Source organism: Pinus tabuliformis, chromosome 2_2 (assembly GCF_031772625.1).
Source record: "Pinus tabuliformis cultivar Carrire ecotype Pingquan chromosome 2_2, CPIR1, whole genome shotgun sequence".
NCBI lineage: Eukaryota > Viridiplantae > Streptophyta > Pinopsida > Pinales > Pinaceae > Pinus > Pinus tabuliformis.
In genome coordinates this window covers 80,206,931-80,227,450 of record NC_142300.1, presented here as the reverse complement: position 1 = coordinate 80,227,450, position 20,520 = coordinate 80,206,931, and the positions used below count along the sequence as shown (strand labels likewise).

General features: G+C 38.0%; 2 protein-coding genes across 5 annotated transcripts in view; one reads left to right on the top strand and one right to left on the bottom strand.

Annotated features, from left to right (window-relative positions):
• Positions 1-20,520, top strand: part of LOC149191536 (tRNA dimethylallyltransferase 2-like) — a 207,187-nt gene that overhangs the window by 73,690 nt on the left and 112,977 nt on the right. The window lies entirely within an intron of this gene.
• Positions 5,423-6,196, bottom strand: LOC149191537 (uncharacterized). Its single transcript, XM_089404320.1, has 2 exons — positions 5,848-6,196; positions 5,423-5,726 (listed from the first exon to the last, which is right to left on the bottom strand). The coding sequence occupies exons 1-2, from the start codon at positions 6,154-6,156 to the stop codon at positions 5,523-5,525; spliced, it is 513 nt and encodes a 170-aa protein (XP_089260446.1). The 5' UTR covers positions 6,157-6,196; the 3' UTR covers positions 5,423-5,522.

Below are 20,520 nucleotides of genomic sequence, written 5' to 3'. Positions count from 1 at the left end.
ATGCACATCCCTTGCATACTCCTTCATGATCTTCTTTTAGTTCGGGGATGCCATTCACTATTGAATTTAGGGTTGGTAAGATTTTGTAGTGAAGATGACCAAATATTCTATGCCAAAGTTCACATGGGCTAACTTCAATGTGAACCAAAGCTTGAGCGAGGGGAGTTAAAAATCTGTAAAGTCTTCCTTCACGGATCCCAATCATTCTTGCATCTTCTATGCTTGAGTTTTTACCGCATGCTACAACCTTTTCATCTAGACATCACCCTTGTCTTCTAGACATGAAATGGAAAGTAAATTCTTGTGCAAACTTGGAACAAATAAGATATTGTTGAGATGAATGTTTCCTCCATTCTCCAGCTCAAGTGAAGTTGATCCAATTCCTCTCACAGGGTAGCTTTTATTGTCACCAAGCTCTACGAAGTAAGAGGACTTTCCTTTTGGTAATGTCATTAATTGTTTGTGTTGATCAGTCATATGTCTTGATGCTCCACTGTCGATCACCCAAATATTCTCATCTTGAAATGTGCCAGCGGGTGTTGAGAATAGTCCTTCATCCTTTGTAGATGTCTTGGTCACTTCCTTCTTAGAAGAAAATAGGAGATCCCATACTTCTTTGACACCTTTTTTGAGTTGACTTGCCACCTTCATACACTTCTTTAGGAACTTCTTTAGTGTAGTAGAGATCTTCATTATGCCCTTAACCAACCTTAGCTCTGATACCATGTTGAGAAATCTATAGGGCAGTAGTTAGGATGATTTCTCTATCTATGATAACTGCTTGTGATATCTTTTTACTTTTTCTTACTTATTAGCTTCTTCTCTTATTATTGTGTTCATTTTTATCATCAAACAACTATCAAAACAAGAACAACAATAGTAGATAAGAACATAGGATATAGGCTGCAAGCCAGGGCCCAAACCTCTCCACTTGAGAGGAAAACCCACAAATCTCTTCTCTTCTTATAGATTCTTAATTGACGAATTCCTAGACCTCTAGACCAAGACCAATACCCTTCCAAGACCAAGTCCGAAATCTCCGGATGATGTTCTTCCTTTTGCCAAGTCAAGCCTAGTCAAATCTCTTCCAAGAACACAACTTTGATACCCAGCTTCAGAATTTCAGCCTCTACTGTAGGTCTGAAATTTTCGGCCCCCTGCAACCACTACCGCATCCACACGTGTGAGTAAAATTTAGCCTTCCAAGGCCTCCCAACAAACTCGCTTGCCTTGCTTCCTTGTCTAAGGCTAGTAGGTGACCTATTAGACCCTTCTTCCAACAACTTTCATCCTCTTCCAACAGATAGAGATTTTCGACCTTGAAGCGGCAAACCCTAGCCTTCCTTATTCGCATGTGTGAGAAAGAATTTTCCTAGAAACTTCTTTTCTTCGTCCTCCTTCTTCTTCAATAGCCTTCTTGCGCTTCTCCTTTGCTTGTATGAGTGAGAAGTGAATGTGTCCCAAGGAGGTCAAGTTCCCTCCTTTATATAGGCTTCTTAAGGTGGACGTGGCTCCTCAAAATAGGTCGACTTCTTAGTTGCTAGGTCGACTTGGCCTTGAAGGGTATTTTGACACTTTTAATTACAAAAATAATTTTCTTTACAAGTTACAATGTGCCTGATGGGGTCTTCAACTTATGACAATGACTCTTTTGACTTCTTGACCTAGGACAAACCCTAGAAGCACTCAATGGGTGCTTGACCTCTAAAATAAAAGACTTTGAGCATGAAACCCATGCTCCAAAAATAACAATAATATTTTTTCTTTCATTTTACAAAATACAAGAATCAAAAGTACATTTCATATTTATGAAGACCGAACCTAGTTACACATTTTTCAAGAGATACACCAAAGACTTGTGCAAACTCATGCCTCTTGAAATTTTCTGGCAGCGAGTGCTTCTTCAATATCTCTAGCACTTACATAAAATGTGAGTTGTGCTTCTCCCAGATAGCACTGTATACCATTGTATCATCCAAATAAACAATAACAAATGAATCTATAAAAGGGCGCAATACATCATTCATTTAGTTCATGAATGTAGTTGGTGCATTGTAGAGGCCAAACGACATAAATAACCACTCATAGAAATCTTGGTTGGTTTTGAAGGTAGTCTTCGAGGTATCCTCTTCTTTGGCTCAAACTTGGTGATATCGTAAGTCCAACTTGATGAAGTATTAGGCTTACTGCAACTGATCCAACAAATCATCTATCTTGGGCAAGAGGTACTTGTTCTTAAGAATAATTTTGTTTAACTCCTTGTAATCGATGCACATTTGCTAAGTCCCATCCTTCTTAGGCATAGTTATAGTGGGTGACCCACATGGTGAGGTACTTGGTCAGACAACACCTTATTCCAGTAGTTGTTGTAGTTGTTTTTTCGCCTCGTTTGCCTCTATAATGGATTGCCTGTACAACCCAATGTTTGGCAATGGAGAGTCTGGCACTAGTTGGATATCGTGCTCCACTTTGCTCTTGGGTGGTAGGCTGGTACCCCTTTAGGATCTTGGAACACACCCCTGTATGCCTGTAACAACTCTTCCATTTGTTGTTTCTATTCCTTAGTGCACCCCTCTAGGAATGACTTGGCTCTCGTGGACTCTTCTACAAACTGATTTTCTCTTAAAAATAACTTAACATAGTTCTTGCTAGAATTGATCAACCTTTTGGCTTGGTTGGCACTTATCAATGAGATCTTTGACTTGCCCATGTGCGAGTTGATGATGAAGATTTTTTTGTCCTTGATGAGGTAGTATTGGTTGGATCTCTTCATGAAAATCGGATCCCACATGTACATATAGGGACTCCTAGATACAACTCCATACGCATCAAGTGAAACTACATCCAATTCTATTTCATCAATAAACTCAACACTAAAAGCAAATTTGATTTTCCACTATTTGTTTATGGTCATAAGTCTTCAGTCCTAGTTTGTTGACTAGATATACAACTATGAGATGCCCCTATGTCCCTGAGTTAAATGGGGCATCAATTTTCATCTTCTTGACTTGTATCTTTATATGGAAGAGTTTGGTCATTTCCTTCTTTTTTTGGTGCTAAAGGCTACTAAGATTCACCCTCTTTTGGACTGATGTATAGACAATCTTCTCATCCATGTTTGAGCTACTTTTTACCTAATTACTTGAATATGTGCCATGACATTTTTCTTCTTAGCCTTTGTTTTGTGGTTCTAGGGTTGATATCTAGATGTAACTTCCAACGCTTCTCCTTTGTATGACCATCAATATTATAGTGGTTGCTAGGATCTTTGCACTAGTGTGCTGTGGCTGTTGACTTTTTGTCATTTCCACCTTTTCGCTTCTTCTTCCCTCGTTGGAAGCTTCTTGGTGCTCCTTGTGCTTTGACCCACTTGATTGCCCTTTCTTTTGGCCTATGTTTTCCAGGTGCTATTCCTGTACACAAGCCTCATCGACCATTTTAGGTTTGAATGGCATCACTTGCTTTTGCAGGTGGCTATGTAGACTCCCAAATACTTGAGGAGTATGTCTAGGTTCTTTGGGTAGATACCCAACATTATTGCCATCTTCCTAAACTCGATGGTGTGGTGCTGTACACTTTGCCCTATCTTTGCCTGAAGTAATGTCATCAAATGCACTGGTCCTCTAAATACTCGATAGGGTAGAACTGTGACTATATGAATTTTGAAATCCTCTTAGTTAGTCACTGAAGGATCTCGTTCTAGTCCTAGGGTTTCCATGTGGCTTTCCCACCAGTTCAAGGCATGGCCCTCTAGTTTTAGATGAGCAAATGATTTTTTCTATTCTTCCTCTATGCCTCAAATGCTTCAATTAGTGATTTAACTTCAATGTGTGAATCTCACCTTGATATGGCTTGATGTCAAACTTCGATTCGATCTTGATTAGGGACTCTGAATGGTTCACAACACTCGAACTAGGTTGTTCCTTTTCAGGTTTTTACTTAGACTTCCTCTTTGGTTCTTCTCGATCCCTTAATTTCTCCTCTGATCTGACCTTTGAGTTGGAGCCTCCTTTTTTAATTCCCAACTTGTTCGCTAGAGTCACCATAAGGAGACTCATTTAATGAATGATACTGTGACTTCTTCCAAACCTGAAGAACCTCTCCTCTGCTGCATCTCAAGGGTAATTAATAGATTGATCGACCACGAATGGGGTTCTACGACTTTTTGCTTAAACCAATTTGGATCCCTCGCAACTTCCTCCAAAATTCCAAATGTCACCTACTTTGATACCAATATGATCCATAAACTTTCGTGGATATTCGACGGTACAGTTCGTCACAACATATCAAATAGAGAAGATTTATTGAACTATGAGATCTATACTATGAGGGTTAATTTTTTTTTTAGATTTATGGAATTATTAATTTATTGTTTACTATGTATGCATGCATAATATAAATATATAGAAAATTCGGTACAAATAGAACAATCTCTCACAATAACACAAAGATATGAATTGGGAAACCCTTTCGACATAAAATCTAGTTGGAAGGTAAAGTTGCTCTGCTCTCTCTTTCTCTGAATGGAAATAGATGCTAGTATAGAGGAGTGAGACTTGTGGTTTGTGGGGTATTAGAGAACACAAAGCCTCTCCGTTTGCTCTCTCTCTATCCACTCTTTGCTAATCTACTCATCTATGGAACAAAATGCTCTCAAATAGAATGGAACCCCTTTTCCTCCCAGTGGCCTAGTTATAACACAACCTAATAGCCAACGAGGGGTTAAATTTGACCCGTTCAACCCTCAATATGAGTTACAACTCGACTTTTCTAGAATCTTCTTCATAGTTCCCACATGGCTAGTTCTTTTTCCATGAGTAACGGGGGTTGATGTGGCTTCCTCTCGAATTACGATGGTCAATTTCAATCGGCATAACTTTCTCATATGAGCTCCAATTAAGGCGATTATTACGCCATTGGAAAGGTATTGATGTGTAAATTATGGAACCTAGGTTTGTAGTAAAGTCGAGACCAATGTTGCATGAAGCGGGAGCGAAGCGGAAGCGTTTTTTGGAAGCAGGGACGCCGAAGCGTCATTTTCCAAAAATCTAGGAAGCGAAGCGTCCGCGGAAGCGTCTGCTATATATATATATTTTATATTTTTTTGCATTTATACTCAAAACAAACATCCCAAATACCAAATTAATTGTAGAAGACATGAAAACATGCATATTTTTGCATAAATCAAGATAGATATGGCATCCATGATTCCATTGTAGTTACTAGTATGTACAACAATCATCTATATTCTAGCTATTACAAACATACATCAAATTTTTAAGCATATTATAAAACATAAAACATTTAAGCATATTATAAAACATAAAACATAGAGCATATTATGATTTATCTAGCAAGTGAGCAACTGTCAACATTTGTCATGTCCAAAATTCAAATAATAACGTTTACAAAATATGTCACTTGGTCACCGCCAAGCCAAAAAGGTTCAAAATTCAAATTCACAAGTCTACAAGTCTAATGAGTAATCTATGACAAAAAGTAGTAGATTGTGAATATATCTACTAATCTCTCCTCCTTCCACCACGAATAGAACGTGGTGGCGGGCCTCCACGTGGTGGCAATGAAGAAGATGGTGCCTGTGGAAGTCGTGGCACTGAAACTGATGAAGAAGAACCCCCTGCTGTTGGTGTTGAACCATGGAACCTAGGAACCAAGGGACCAGATGGGGGTGGGGGTGGTGGCATATCAACACGGTCATCATCATCCTAGAATCGCTCAAAAAATTCATGCAAAAAAAAAACACTAGTTAACAAAAAAATTAAAAACATGAATTAGAGAAATGCTTTATAAGGGAAAATTGGAAAATTCATACCACAATGGACATACCTGGATAAGAGCATCCTCTAATTGCTCTAGTCGCAACACTCCATCCTCCAAATTGGGCTCCTCTGGATTCTTGTCCCAAATCAACAAGTCTTTATTAGACTTTGCATCTTCACAGTAATGGGACAACAATCGCAAGTTGTAATGAACATAAACCAAGCTCTCTGCCCGGTCTAAATTCAACCTGTTCCTTTTAACACTGTGGATGAAAGAATAAGAGCTCCAACACCTCTCTGCAGAAGAAGTGTTTACCACCTGTGATAGCACCCGCAATGCCAAACTCTGTAGAAGTGGAGTACCCCCTCCATGCATGTTCCACCACTCAAGAGCAGAAAAAGTCTCTCGATCTTTAATTGCATGCATGCTCCCAAATGGACCAGTGTTGAGCATATAGTTGCTCACCTGTCTCCATACCAATGCAACCTCCTCCTCATCAGGGATTAATTTACTCAATGCAGCCATATATTTTTTGTGAACCTCTTGATCTTGGTGTGGTTTTCTCCTACTTCCCCCCCCCAGGTGCTGGTGTTGAAAGCCATGATGGATGATAGTATTTAGGTGTCAAAACATATGCTAATGCATGCAATGGAACATTTAGCATTTCCCATCGGTTTTCCACCTCTACACGAATATAATTGTACAAGGTGATATCTCTAGGCTTAACAATGTCTTTAATCTGCCCCAACATGCTATCCATTTGCTCATACACCTCCCCAATTACTGGTCGATCTGAATCTGCAAACTTGATCATGTAATAAATTGGTTTGGTGAATTGCAAAACATATTTAACCTGTCCCCAAAAGTAACTGTCAAGAACAGTGTCCTTGACTGCATTAGCACCATCTATGTCAGTGTTAATTTCATCCCATGTTTCAGCACACACCAGATTAGTTAAAGCTTGTCTCACCTTCACTAGCCGCCTAAAGGTGAGGTAATAACTAGCAAATCTTGTCTTTGCAATTTTAAGCAATTGCAACTTGGAGTAAGTGCCATAGAAGTAGTTTACCCTTGTATGCCCTGTGATGAATTTAATGAGCTGCTTCCCTCTCCTGTAAACCTCAGCAATCCACCCACATTCTTTGTGTTTCACAATATCATGCATCAAAAGGTTCAATGTGTGAACCAGGTACCCAGACCAAAAGATGTGTGGATGAGTACGCTCAATAATTTTTCCTGCTGCCTTACAATTTGCTGCATTATCTGTGATCACTTGAACCACATTATTCGGACCAACATCTTTGATTGATTTCAATAGGAGATCTGCAATGTTTTGTGCAGATGCAGTGATGGAGGAGGAGTCATGACATGCAATAAATACTGCACCACTAGAAGAAACACCAAGAACATTTATCAAATGTTGGTTTCTAATATTTGTCCACCCATCTGATACAATGGATACCCCAGAATCTACCCACTCATTTGTAAAACGTGTCAAAGCTCTTTGAACCTTAGCTTTTTCTCTCTAAATAACACTGTTCTAGCTTTCTCATAGTTGGGGGCCTTGTATCCTTTTGGGGCTTCATTGATGGCCTTTACCATTTCATGCCAATAGGGAGAGCGAAGCACATTGAATGGTACACCGCAAGCACAAAGAAAACAGACTATCTTTCCATCCACATCATCCCTCCCAGCAACATTAAGGAAATCCCCTATTGTTCTTCTACCTCCAGAGCTTGCAGAAGTACCATGAGGAGATGAGCAACTACCAAATTTAGAGGTTGCACTTGATTCAGAATGAGTTTTTTATTTCTTGTTTTTTTGTTGTGCAACCATCTCTATTTGGATGTATTTTCTTCTTTCTTCAGTTGAAATGTTTGGGCAAATTTGTACCCCCACAGAACCCTTTTTTTCATCACTGTCCAGCACCCCACAAAGATGCTCCTCAGACGGGTATATGAACCACAATATGGTTTTCCTCCATGACAACCATGAGGGCACACAAATTTGTAAGATCCACCACCCTTTCCCCCATCAAGTTTGGTCACATAGTTCCACAAGGGTGTTGATGTAGCTTTCCCATCTTGTGTTTCAGTGCCCCCTTCAGGTTCATCCCCTTCCTCTTCAAACCCTTCCTCCTCATCATACATTGGGTCACTCCTATTAGGACCATCACCAATGTCCTCTTCTGTTTCTTCCCTTCTATTCCTCACCTTTGCCATCATTAAAACCAAGAGTGGAATGATACATAGAAGCCAAAAGAACACCATCTTGGAATATGGATATAGGTGGTGGACAACCTGTAAATAAAGGAGCAAGTAGAAACAATGGGAAAGAGTAGGAGAGGGAGGAGAAAAATACAAAAAAATTGTCAAAAAAACAAGGGAGTTTGGGGTTTGAACTTACCTCTTTAGCTCTTGTAGATGAAGTCCTCCAAGCTCTTGCTCCAAGCTCCTCCTCCTTCTCCTAGCTCCTCCTTCTTCACTCCTCCAAGCTCTCCTCTCTTCTCCTCTCCTTTCCTCTCTTCTCTTCTCCTCTCCTCTCTTCTCCAACTCTCATAAACTCAAAGTGAGAAAATGAGGAATGAATGGGGGCTTTATTCTTTTCATTCCTCACCTTAACCTCACTCTAACCTCACCCTAACCCACCCCTTAATGTTGAGTGAACATAACTTAAAAAAAAAATTAAAAAAAGAGTGTTTTTTTTTCCTTGGGCGCGCCCCTTTTCGCCGAAGCGTACGGAAGCGTGCGCGAAGCGGCCGCTTCCTGCTCCGAATCGCCGCGCTTCGGAGGCCCGAAGCACCGTACGAAGCGCGCTTCGGAGACATGGAAGCGGCGCTTCGAAAAATTCCAGGAAGCGTCTTAAAATGCCGAAGCGCCGCTTCCGAATTCGGAAGCGCCGCTTCCGAGGAAGCTTCCTAGGCGCTTCCGTACGGGGCGCGCTTCGGAGCTTCGATCCGGGGGGGGGGGGGGGGCGCTTCGTGCAACACTGGTCGAGACAACAAAAAAGTGGTCATTTAAGGCCTCAAAATGGGTCCTAAATTTTTTCACCTAAAATTTTCCAAATTGGGGTTGCTGGTAAAGATGACCTTGCATGCTGATTCATCCAAATTTTCCACTGTAAAACCATTGAGATGGATGACAAATAATATATTGATCCAATCTGGATTACATTTTTTGCCGTTTCGAAAGATTTTTTGGTTGTGGTTGGAAGCTGCTATAGACTATTGTACTACTACTCCTTTTTGGACCGTATTTTTCAAGGGTTCTTTTCATCCCCTTTTCATGGATATTTGAGTGTTTTGTGGTTGTTCATGCTGGTATTTTGTGCACTAATAAGTCACATGAGACACGACAAAAATACGTGTCCAACATGAGACACAATAGCCCCGGAAACATGACACGGAGGAGACGAAAATACATGTTTGACATGAGACACAACATCTCTGGGAACATGACACAAAGGACACGTTGCACACACACACAAATTTGTTATATATATATATACATACATAGAGAGAGAGAGAGATCAAATTAGTAAATTACACATACAAAAATGAAAAATAGACGGATTCTATTTTTTCTTTAGAATTTAGAAACCATATATATATATATATATATATATATGTATATATATATATATATATATATATATATATATATATATATATATATATATATATATATATGTATATATATATATATATATATATATATATATATATATATATATATACATATATATATATATATATATATATATATGTATATATATATATATATATATATATATATATATATATATATATATATATATATACATATATCTATATATATATATATATATATCTATATATATAAAACAAAGAAAGAACCAGATATGCAGCAAAGATGTGCCAAGATATATTTGCTTCTCAGATAATTACAGACTCCAGATATGAGACTAGCGCTCCGTGATGCAAGCAGATCGAGAAAACTTCTCGCAGATGCAGAGCAGGGAGATCTCGTCTCGTCTAAACTCAAAGAACTCGAACTTCACAATACAGACTATAGAGTTAAACTCCGTGATGCAAGCAGATCGAGAAAACTTCTCGCAGATGCAGAGCAGGGAGACTTCACTCAGACTACAACACTACTCAGACTCTCTCAAAACTCTCAAGACTCTAATGCCCCTAATGAGCTTACAATGCTAGTATTTATAATATCCTAGCAGGTCATCCGGTGAAAGGTTTTACCGGGAACTTGAAACTTAAAAGATTCGTTAGAACATCATGCAAGATGTCTATCACGAATCACGAAAGAACTTTGTACAAAAGTAATGAATAGTCCTAAAGATTCGGGCAAGTGGGGACAACCACTTGTTATCTCATCCCTTGGAGGCTAAGCCATATGGGGACCGAATCATGACATCTCTGAAGTGAAAAGATGGCCGGAATCTAGGACGTCGGCTCTTATACAAAAGTATTTACACAGTGGAGATTTTATTCGGACCAAATCCCACGCAAACCAAAGAACAGTAATTACACAGTGGAGATTTTATTCGGACTAAATCCCACGGAAACCGAAGAGCAGTATATGTACAAATAAAGCAGGATATGAAAGGATTTCATTTGATTGATCCCTTCAATCAGTCACTGTTAGCCCTGTCTTCATAATCATGTGCATGAGTATCTGGAACAACTGGATTATTATGGCCAAGCCTGATTTGGTCTTGTTCTATTAATTCTTCAATTAATTCTTCATTGTTTGGAGCCAGCACTTCGTATGGGACAGATTCATCTAGCCAATATGGTGCTACATCTCTGGTACAACAAAAGAATGGAAATGTGAACATGAATGTTGGCCTGTCATGTGGGTCCACTGATATCAATCCTCTGAATCTGACAGAAAGCTTAAAGGACTCATCTTCTTCATTAGGAATGACAATTGTGTGTTTGTGGATGAATTCAAACTCTAAGACGAAATCATTTTGGACAGCTACATGCATTTCCCAATGAAAGATTCTGACAAACTCAGCAAAAGTCCTATCAAAAATGCTTTTAGCTCTAGGCAAATATCTAAACATGAATAGCTTAAACCATGGACTCCACCAATTGTTAGAGGGATCTATAGCATTAGCATAAAATATGACCTTAACCGAACCATGTATCCTAGCTCTTTGGTGAATGGAAAAGTAGTCTGACCATGTCCAGTCAGTATTTTGAATACACCCAAAATAAACAGGATCTGGTTCCCTAGACAATGCATAATAAACACGCCATGGCCTAATCCTATATGGTAACTCTTTTGTATATGACCATCTAGACTCCTCGGAATCAAACCATTTTTGCAGAATGATTTGTCTTAAGCATAATGGCAAGACTCGGACCTGTTTTGATAGACATTCTAGACAAAACTCATAATGACAGTTACTACAGACTGTAACATACTTAACTCTTTTAGACTCGACATGACTGGACTGACTTGTGGAAGCTTCATGCTGGTTAAGTGGTCTGAACATCTTGATCTCCTTGGTTTCTTGAGCACCCTCTCTGGTAAGCATGTCAGCAAGATAATTTTCTGCACCAGATTTGTAAACAATATCAAAATCAAAACCTTCTAGCCATAGTGCCCATCTTAGTACTCTGGTACTACCTTCTTCTAACAACCTTTTGTTTGCCAACATCTGTTTCATATGCTTTAGATCTGTTCTGACAATAAATTTAACACTTTTCAAGAACAAGCGAAATCTTTTTATTCCTCTCTTTACTGCAAGTATTTCTTTATGAGAAGAAGGATACTTTTTCTCTGTATCATTAAAAGATCCTGAGGAATAGGCACAAACCAATTCTTTTCTTCCATGCTTTTGTAGCAAAACTGCAGCCCAAGTGTGATAAGAAGCATCTGTTTCAAGTATAAAAGGAAGATTAGTATCAGGAAGCTTGAGTTTTGGCAAATCATTAAGCTTACTCTTAATACTAATTACTGCTGCTGTCATTTCATCTGTCCAACTGACACCTTTCTTCTTTAGTCTGTCCTGCAGTATATTTGTATCCTCTGATTGTTTAGCATAAAATTTTCTTATATAATTCAGACATCCAAGAAATCTCTGCAGGGTCTTTACATCGGCAATTATATCAGGAAACTTTAATAGATGGATTAGCACATGTGGCTGAAGTTCTACATGTCCTTTTTCTATGTGTAAACCCAAGTAATCAATCTTGACTTTTCCAATCTGAAACTTCTCTTCTGAATCTGAAAGTACTAATCCATGCTTATATACAAGTTGGTAGAATTGTTCTAAATGGATCTTGTGCATATTTACATCTCTGCTAAATACAAGCAAATCATCAATATATACAATAATGTACTCTACCCCACCAAAAATGTCTTCCATCCTTTTTTGGAATTCAGATGGAGCATTTTTCAAACCAAAGGGCATCACAGTCCATTGATATTGGCCATGAGGAACAGTGAAGGCTGTTTTATACCTGTCATCAGGAATAATACCAATCTGCCAAAATCCACTTTTAAGATCAAACTTGCTAAACACATTAGCATTAGCAATTTTGGCAAGTAGTAATTCTTTGTTAGGCAGAGGATATCGAATAGGAAGAAGAGCATCATTATAATTAATCACAAGCCTTTTCTTGCCTCTTTTCTGCTCACTATGCTTATTGACATAAAAAGCCGGGCAGGCCCAAGGGCTCTTGCAGGATTCAATAAGCTTTTGTTCTAACAATTGTTCAATTTCTGCTTTGCATAATTCTTGCTCTTTTGGACTCATATGATTTGCACTGGCTTTTTGTGGCCTAGGAATATATCCTTCTCGGTAAGGTAGTGCAACAAAATACTTTTCTCTTGCCCAAAAGGCATCTGGCCTACTTGAAGTACAATCTGCACGAAGTTTATCAGAAATTTGTTGCAAAGTTTTGGGGCCATGTAACTCTGCATTTTTTACGATCTTATTAATCTTGGTCAGATCTTGCAGACTATACTGGAGAGGATCCTGATCTTCAGGTTGCACATTAATTTTATAGTCACTAGAAGCAGGGACTGTGATAGGACCAGCAGTGGTGGAGAATATAACATAATCTTGTCCAAAAGTGACTGGCAAATATTTCTTCAGAAAATCTTGTCCTAACAGAACATCAGCACCAGTATCAAAACTATACAAAGTGACAAAAACCTGGACATCATTCAAGAAAATAGGAAATTCAGGAGCTATGTGACTTATTTCCATTAAATCACCAGTGATAGCCCTGAATTGGAGTTTAGTAGGCTGCCAATAATAATGAGGAATAGCTTTATATTTGCAGCAGCTACTCATAGCACCAGAATCTATTTGAGCATCCAAAGTATACTGTTTAATGCTAGGGACTTTAATTCTTATTGGAATAACTACTCTATCTCCGATGCCCATAACATTAAAAAGCTCAACATTTTTCTTTGGGGATATTTCTTCAATAACTGGCACATTTTTCATCAGTAGGCTGGTTAATTTGGAATTACAATCATCATAATCAGAAATAAGTATTTGAAGTTTGGAAGACAACTGTATCATTTCTGACCTTGTATGGTGAATTGAAGATTCCAAATCTGTGATCTTCTTTTTAAGAGCATCAATTTGATTCATACCTGGAGATACTGAAATCTGCAAAGGTCTGAACATTGAATCGAACTCTTTTTCGATGAAGTCATCATCATCTATTTCTTCCTCTGAAAATTTTTCTTTCCTTTTGGATGGCAGTTGTTTCTCAAGATTTTCAAGTTTTTCAGTCAATCTTCTTCTTGCGGTAAACTGAACTGGATCTAACTGTGCTAGATCAGCTTTGACTGCTGCAATCTTTGCTTGTATCTCTCCTGAGGAATTCAAACTAAACATTTTAATATCAGGAATGAATGTTTCATCAGAATCAGATGATTCTGAATCAATTGTTAATTTCCTGATTTCAGGAATTTCACTATCCGAAGATTCTGAAGAAGAACTTGAAACTTCAAAATATTCTCCATCAGAGTGGGATATGAGATCCCAATCTTGTGGATCATGTATTGTAGAAAAGATATTCATTATCTTCATCTGCTTTTTATCCTTTCTTTCTCTGCAAGTGTTAGCATAATGACCTTCTTTACCACAAATAAAACACACACCTTTTTTAGAAGGTTTTGATCTTTTCCTAAATACTACCCTTCGTCCTTTAAGTGATCTTTTGGAAGGAAAGTATTTTTTCTTTTTAGGAAAGTATTTATCAGCCTTGCAGGAGCAAGAGTTATCAAACTTTGCCTTTTAGAAACCTTTCTTTCACTTTTCTTGTGACAACCAAAATTATAGGTTTCTTTGAAATTATTGCAAAGCTTTGTGCTAAAGTGCATCTGTTTTGAAAAATTCTTCTTGGCTTTGCTCTCTGCACATTCTTTCTGCAATATTGTGACAATCAATTGGTGAATAGCTGCAAATGATTGTCCTTCCAAATTTACTTTATGATCTGCTATGTACTGGTTAATTAGATCAGGAATTTTTCCAGGCATAGACTGGATGTAATATCTCAGATAGGCAACATTATGTGGATCACTAGCCTGATACAGAAGTTTTTGCATAACACAAAAATATTCTTGCAAGTAATCAATGTCGCATAACTTCTGGGAGAGAAATAGTTGTGAATGATGGGCTGAATCTTCAGGGACTAATCCAACAAATTCATGTTTTAAAGCTTCAAAAAGTGCTCTTAAGGGATCAGTACTATGTTCAACTATTTGATCTTTCTCTTCCTCTGCAAGCCTTTCCCACCATTGCTTTAGTATGCCAGTAAAAGACCATACAATCTGAGTAACTACATCAGACCATGACACTTTGGCTTCAGCTTTCCTCTGTAATGCCCAAGCATGGACATTATGTAAAACAGCAATTACTTCATTATAATCAAGGCAATCAATATTTACTAACAATGAATTTCCATATCCTCTGGAAGCAGGATTGTCTAGCCTTATAGGTACAGATTGCAGATTTTCAGTATATCTGCTGAACGGGCTGGATGCTGATGCTTCATGTGCATTGGTATCACCGGCACCTCTTTTCCCTTTGTTGGAATGGAAAAATGAATCACTTCTGTCTCTTTTAGAATTTGATTCACCTTGTGTTTGCTCACCAGTTACTCCTGACATGGCCATTATTGAAGGAGCAGATGGTTGGCCATTTTGTTTCATCAAAGAACTAAGGCTAACATAGTTCTTTGGTAGTCTTAGACTTTCAACAGAAGGAAGATCAGCTAGTCTATTCTTCATCAACTCTGTCTTTTCTCTAGCTAGATTGATTCCTTTCTTGATCTTTTCAAGTCTGGCTTTATCTATATTCTCTATCCCTTTAAAAAGAATTTGCTTTGATTCATCAGATTTGGAGGAGAATTTCAGCTTTGAACTTAAGACATCTACTTCTCTATAATGAGGTGGAGAAGCAGGAGTGGGGAGTGCATTTGTAAGATGTTCTAAAGACTTGGAGATGATACCCATGTTTGACTGAATATTATTTAACTTTTGTGTCTGTGAATCTTGGATTCCCAATGTCTCAACATAACCAGTATGCATCTTTTTGATGTGCTCTTTAATTTCTAAAACATCTCGGGCTATATCATCAATATTCTGAAGCATACAAACTATTTGGTAGTTTGTATAATTATGCAGCTTTTCATTTTCATTCTGATCTGGATCAGAAGTTGCTTTCATAGATAACCATTGGAAATCTGCTTTCTTCGTTCCATTGCTAAATGTCCTTCTAGAATTTCCAGATTCTAAATATCTTTCTGGTATTTTTGCAGTAACTTCTGACTGAGCTCTAGGAAGTGAGAAACTTTTGATATCAGGTATAAAGACTTCAGAGCTAGGAGATTCATCAGTCTGGAATGTAGAAGATGAAGATGGAACACAGAACTGACAATCCTCAGGTTTATGAGAGGTGGATTTTCTATGATCCTCTCTTGGAGCAGAATGTCTTGATGATAAGCTTCTGGGAACAGGGGGTATCTGTGGATTCCTACCACCCAAGATTGTAGATCTAGGGAAGGATGACATAGATCTAGTAAGTGAAGGAGTGGTAAATTTAAGACCAGTGGATCCGTCAGGATGATGGATGAGAGACAATTTCGGAGGAACTTTAGAGGTTTGCAGTTGAGGATATTTCTGTGAAAGTGGAATATAAGTACTATTCCATTCATCTGGAAGAGTACATTCTGCAAAACCAATCTGTAGGGGAGCAGTGTTACCAGGGCCAACAATAACACCTTCTTTTAAAGCTCTACCAGTTAACTTTGGATTCAGAGGAGGCATGGAGGTGGAGACAAATCTCAGGCATGTAGAAGCATGGAGCTGAGCAATCTGTGACTGTGGGGCAACATTAAAGCCATAAAACTGAATATAAGCATTCAAGAATTCATTGATATAAGGGTCTGTTAATGAAACTTGATACCTAGGGATAACTGATGACCAAACAGGGCCATTATTGAGGGGACTTTGGAATCCTCCCAATAAAGCGTCATCGAAGTTATTCATTCTTGTATCAAGGACACATGTCAAGCATGAAGTATTTAGACCAGGACGGACTAGAGGATTAATTCCAAATTGTACGATACCGATATGGATATATCTATAACCATTTTCTAAACCCCATTTGATATCTTCTGGCTGTATTAGTGGGATTTGATATACAGACTGGCCAGTGGAAATGGGAATATTCACAGATGTAAATCTAAATAGCTGAGCAGCTCGAAACTGGAAAACAGGCATTTTATAAAGCTTATCAATATCAATCTCTGGCAATGTCCAGTTAGGCTGTGGTTCAAATTCTTGTACTAATACTTTTTCATCATAGAGAACATCTTCATTTCTGGTTTTATTTAAAAACTTATTCATAAAAGACCATCGATTCTTATGAGCTATCTTTCTGTCTTCGGGCTTCTGAAGAGAAAACTCATTCATATAACCAGCCATTGAAGGAAAGTATGAGTAAGCACCTGAACAGAGGAGAATCAAAGCTTTTGTGCACCAGGAAAGCAAACACGGTAGTCCTTCACCTTCACAGCTCTCTACCAGCGCCTTATCGCAAACTTAGACTCGTGGACAATAGCTCGGACAAATACTACTCAATGGAAGAACCAGACAATTTAAAACAGCTCTTGGACAAAGAACCAGATGGCTCTGATACCATAAAACAAAGAAAGAACCAGATATGCAGCAAAGATGTGCCAAGATATATTTGCTTCTCAGATAATTACAGACTCCAGATATGAGACTAGCGCTCCGTGATGCAAAGATCAAAACCTTCTAAAAAAGGTGTGTGTTTTATTTGTGGTAAAGAAGGTCATTATGCTAACACTTGCAGAGAAAGAAAGGATAAAAAGCAGATGAAGATAATGAATATCTTTTCTACAATACATGATCCACAAGATTGGGATCTCATATCCCACTCTGATGGAGAATATTTTGAAGTTTCAAGTTCTTCTTCAGAATCTTCGGATAGTGAAATTCCTGAAATCAGGAAATTAACAATTGATTCAGAATCATCTGATTCTGATGAAACATTCATTCCTGATATTAAAATGTTTAGTTTGAATTCCTCAGGAGAGATACAAGCAAAGATTGCAGCAGTCAAAGCTGATCTAGCACAGTTAGATCCAGTTCAGTTTACCGCAAGAAGAAGATTGACTGAAAAACTTGAAAATCTTGAGAAACAACTGCCATCCAAAAGGAAAGAAAAATTTTCAGAGGAAGAAATAGATGATGATGACTTCATCGAAAAAGAGTTCGATTCAATGTTCAGACCTTTGCAGATTTCAGTATCTCCAGGTATGAATCAAATTGATGCTCTTAAAAAGAAGATCACAGATTTGGAATCTTCAATTCACCATACAAGGTCAGAAATGATACAGTTGTCTTCCAAACTTCAAATACTTATTTCTGATTATGATGATTGTAATTCCAAATTAACCAGCCTACTGATGAAAAATGTGCCAGTTATTGAAGAAATATCCCCAAAGAAAAATGTTGATCTTTTTAATGTTATGGGCATCGGAGATAGAGTAGTTATTCCAATAAGAATTAAAGTCCCTAGCATTAAACAGTATACTTTGGATGCTCAAATAGATTCTGGGCTATGAGTAGCTGCTGCAAATATAAAGCTATTCCTCATTATTATTGGCAGCCTACTAAACTCCAATTCAGGGCTATCACTGGTGATTTAATGGAAATAAGTCACATAGCTCCTGAATTTCCTATTTTCTTGAATGATGTCCAGGTTTTTGTCACTTTGTATAGTTTTGATACTGGTGCTGATGTTCTGTTAGGACAAGATTTTCTGAAGAAATATTTGCCAGTCACTTTTGGACAAGATTATGTTATATTCTCCACCACTGCTGGTCCTATCACAGTCCCTGCTTCTAGTGACTATAAAATTAATGTGCAACCTGAAGATCAGGATCCTCTCCAGTATAGTCTGCAAGATCTGACCAAGATTAATAAGATCGTAAAAAATGCAGAGTTACATGGCCCCAAAACTTTGCAACAAATTTCTGATAAACTTCGTGCAGATTGTACTTCAAGTAGGCCAGATGCCTTTTGGGCAAGAGAAAAGTATTTTGTTGCACTACCTTACCGAGAAGGATATATTCCTAGGCCACAAAAAGCCAGTGCAAATCATATGAGTCCAAAAGAGCAAGAATTATGCAAAGCAGAAATTGAACAATTGTTAGAACAAAAGCTTATTGAATCCTGCAAGAGCCCTTGGGCCTGCCCGGCTTTTTATGTCAATAAGCATAGTGAGCAGAAAAGAGGCAAGAAAAGGCTTGTGATTAATTATAATGATGCTCTTCTTCCTATTCGATATCCTCTGCCTAACAAAGAATTACTACTTGCCAAAATTGTTAATGCTAATGTGTTTAGCAAGTTTGATCTTAAAAGTGGATTTTGGCAGACTGGTATTATTCCTGATGACAGGTATAAAACAGCCTTCACTGTTCCTCATGGCCAATATCAATGGACTGTGATGCCCTTTGGTTTGAAAAATGCTCCATCTGAATTCCAAAAAAGGATGGAAGACATTTTTGGTGGGGTAGAGTACATTATTGTATATATTGATGATTTGCTTGTATTTAGCAGAGATGTAAATATGCACAAGATCCATTTAGAACAATTCTACCAACTTGTATATAAGCATGGATTAGTACTTTCAGATTCAGAAGAGAAGTTTCAGATTGGAAAAGTCAAGATTGATTACTTGGGTTTACACATAGAAAAAGGACATGTAGAACTTCAGCCACATGTGCTAATCCATCTATTAAAGTTTCCTGATATAATTGCCGATGTAAAGACCCTGCAGAGATTTCTTGGATGTCTGAATTATATAAGAAAATTTTATGCTAAACAGTCAGAGGATACAAATATACTGCAGGACAGACTAAAGAAGAAAGGTGTCAGTTGGACAGATGAAATGACAGCAGCAGTAATTAGTATTAAGAGTAAGCTTAATGATTTGCCAAAACTCAAGCTTCCTGATACTAATCTTCCTTTTATACTTGAAACAGATGCTTCTTATCACACTTGGGCTGCAGTTTTGCTACAAAAGCATGGAAGAAAAGAATTGGTTTGTGCCTATTCCTCGGGATCTTTTAATGATACAGAGAAAAAGTATCCTTCTTCTCATAAAGAAATACTTGCCGTAAAGAGAGGAATAAAAAGATTTCGCTTGTTCTTGAAAAGTGTTAAATTTATTGTCAGAACAGATCTAAAGCATATGAAACAGATGTTGGCAAACAAAAGGTTGTTAGAAGAAGGTAGTACCAGAGTACTAAGATGGGCACTATGGCTAGAAGGTTTTGATTTTGATATTGTTTACAAATCTGGTGCAGAAAATTATCTTGCTGACATGCTTACCAGAGAGGGTGCTCAAGAAACCAAGGAGATCAAGATGTTCAGACCACTTAACCAGCATGAAGCTTCCACAAGTCAGTCCAGTCATGTCGAGTCTAAAAGAGTTAAGTATGTTACAGTCTGTAGTAACTGTCATTATGAGTTTTGTCTAGAATGTCTTATCAAAACAGGTCCGAGTCTTGCCATTATGCTTAAGACAAATCATTCTGCAAAAATGGTTTGATTCCGAGGAGTCTAGATGGTCATATACAAAAGAGTTACCATATAGGATTAGGCCATGGCGTGTTTATTATGCATTGTCTAGGGAACCAGATCCTGTTTATTTTGGGTGTATTCAAAATACTGACTGGACATGGTCAGACTACTTTTCCATTCACCAAAGAGCTAGGATACATGGTTCGGTTAAGGTCATATTTTATGCTAATGCTATAGATCCCTCTAACAATTGGTGGAGTCCATGGTTTAAGCTATTCATGTTTAGATATTTGCCTAGAGCTAAAAGCATTTTTGATAGGACTTTTGCTGAGTTTGTCATAATCTTTCATTGGGAAATGCATGTAGCTGTCCAAAATGATTTCGTCTTAGAGTTTGAATTCATCCACAAACACACAATTGTCATTCCTAATGAAGAAGATGAGTCCTTTAAGCTTTCTGTCAGATTCAGAGGATTGATATCAGTGGACCAACATGACAGGCCAACATTCATGTTCACATTTCCATTCTTTTGTTGTACCAGAGATGTAGCACCATATTGGCTAGATGAATCTGTCCCATACGAAGTGCTGGCTCCAAACAATGAAGAATTAATTGAAGAATTAATAGAACAAGACCAAATCAGGCTTGGCCA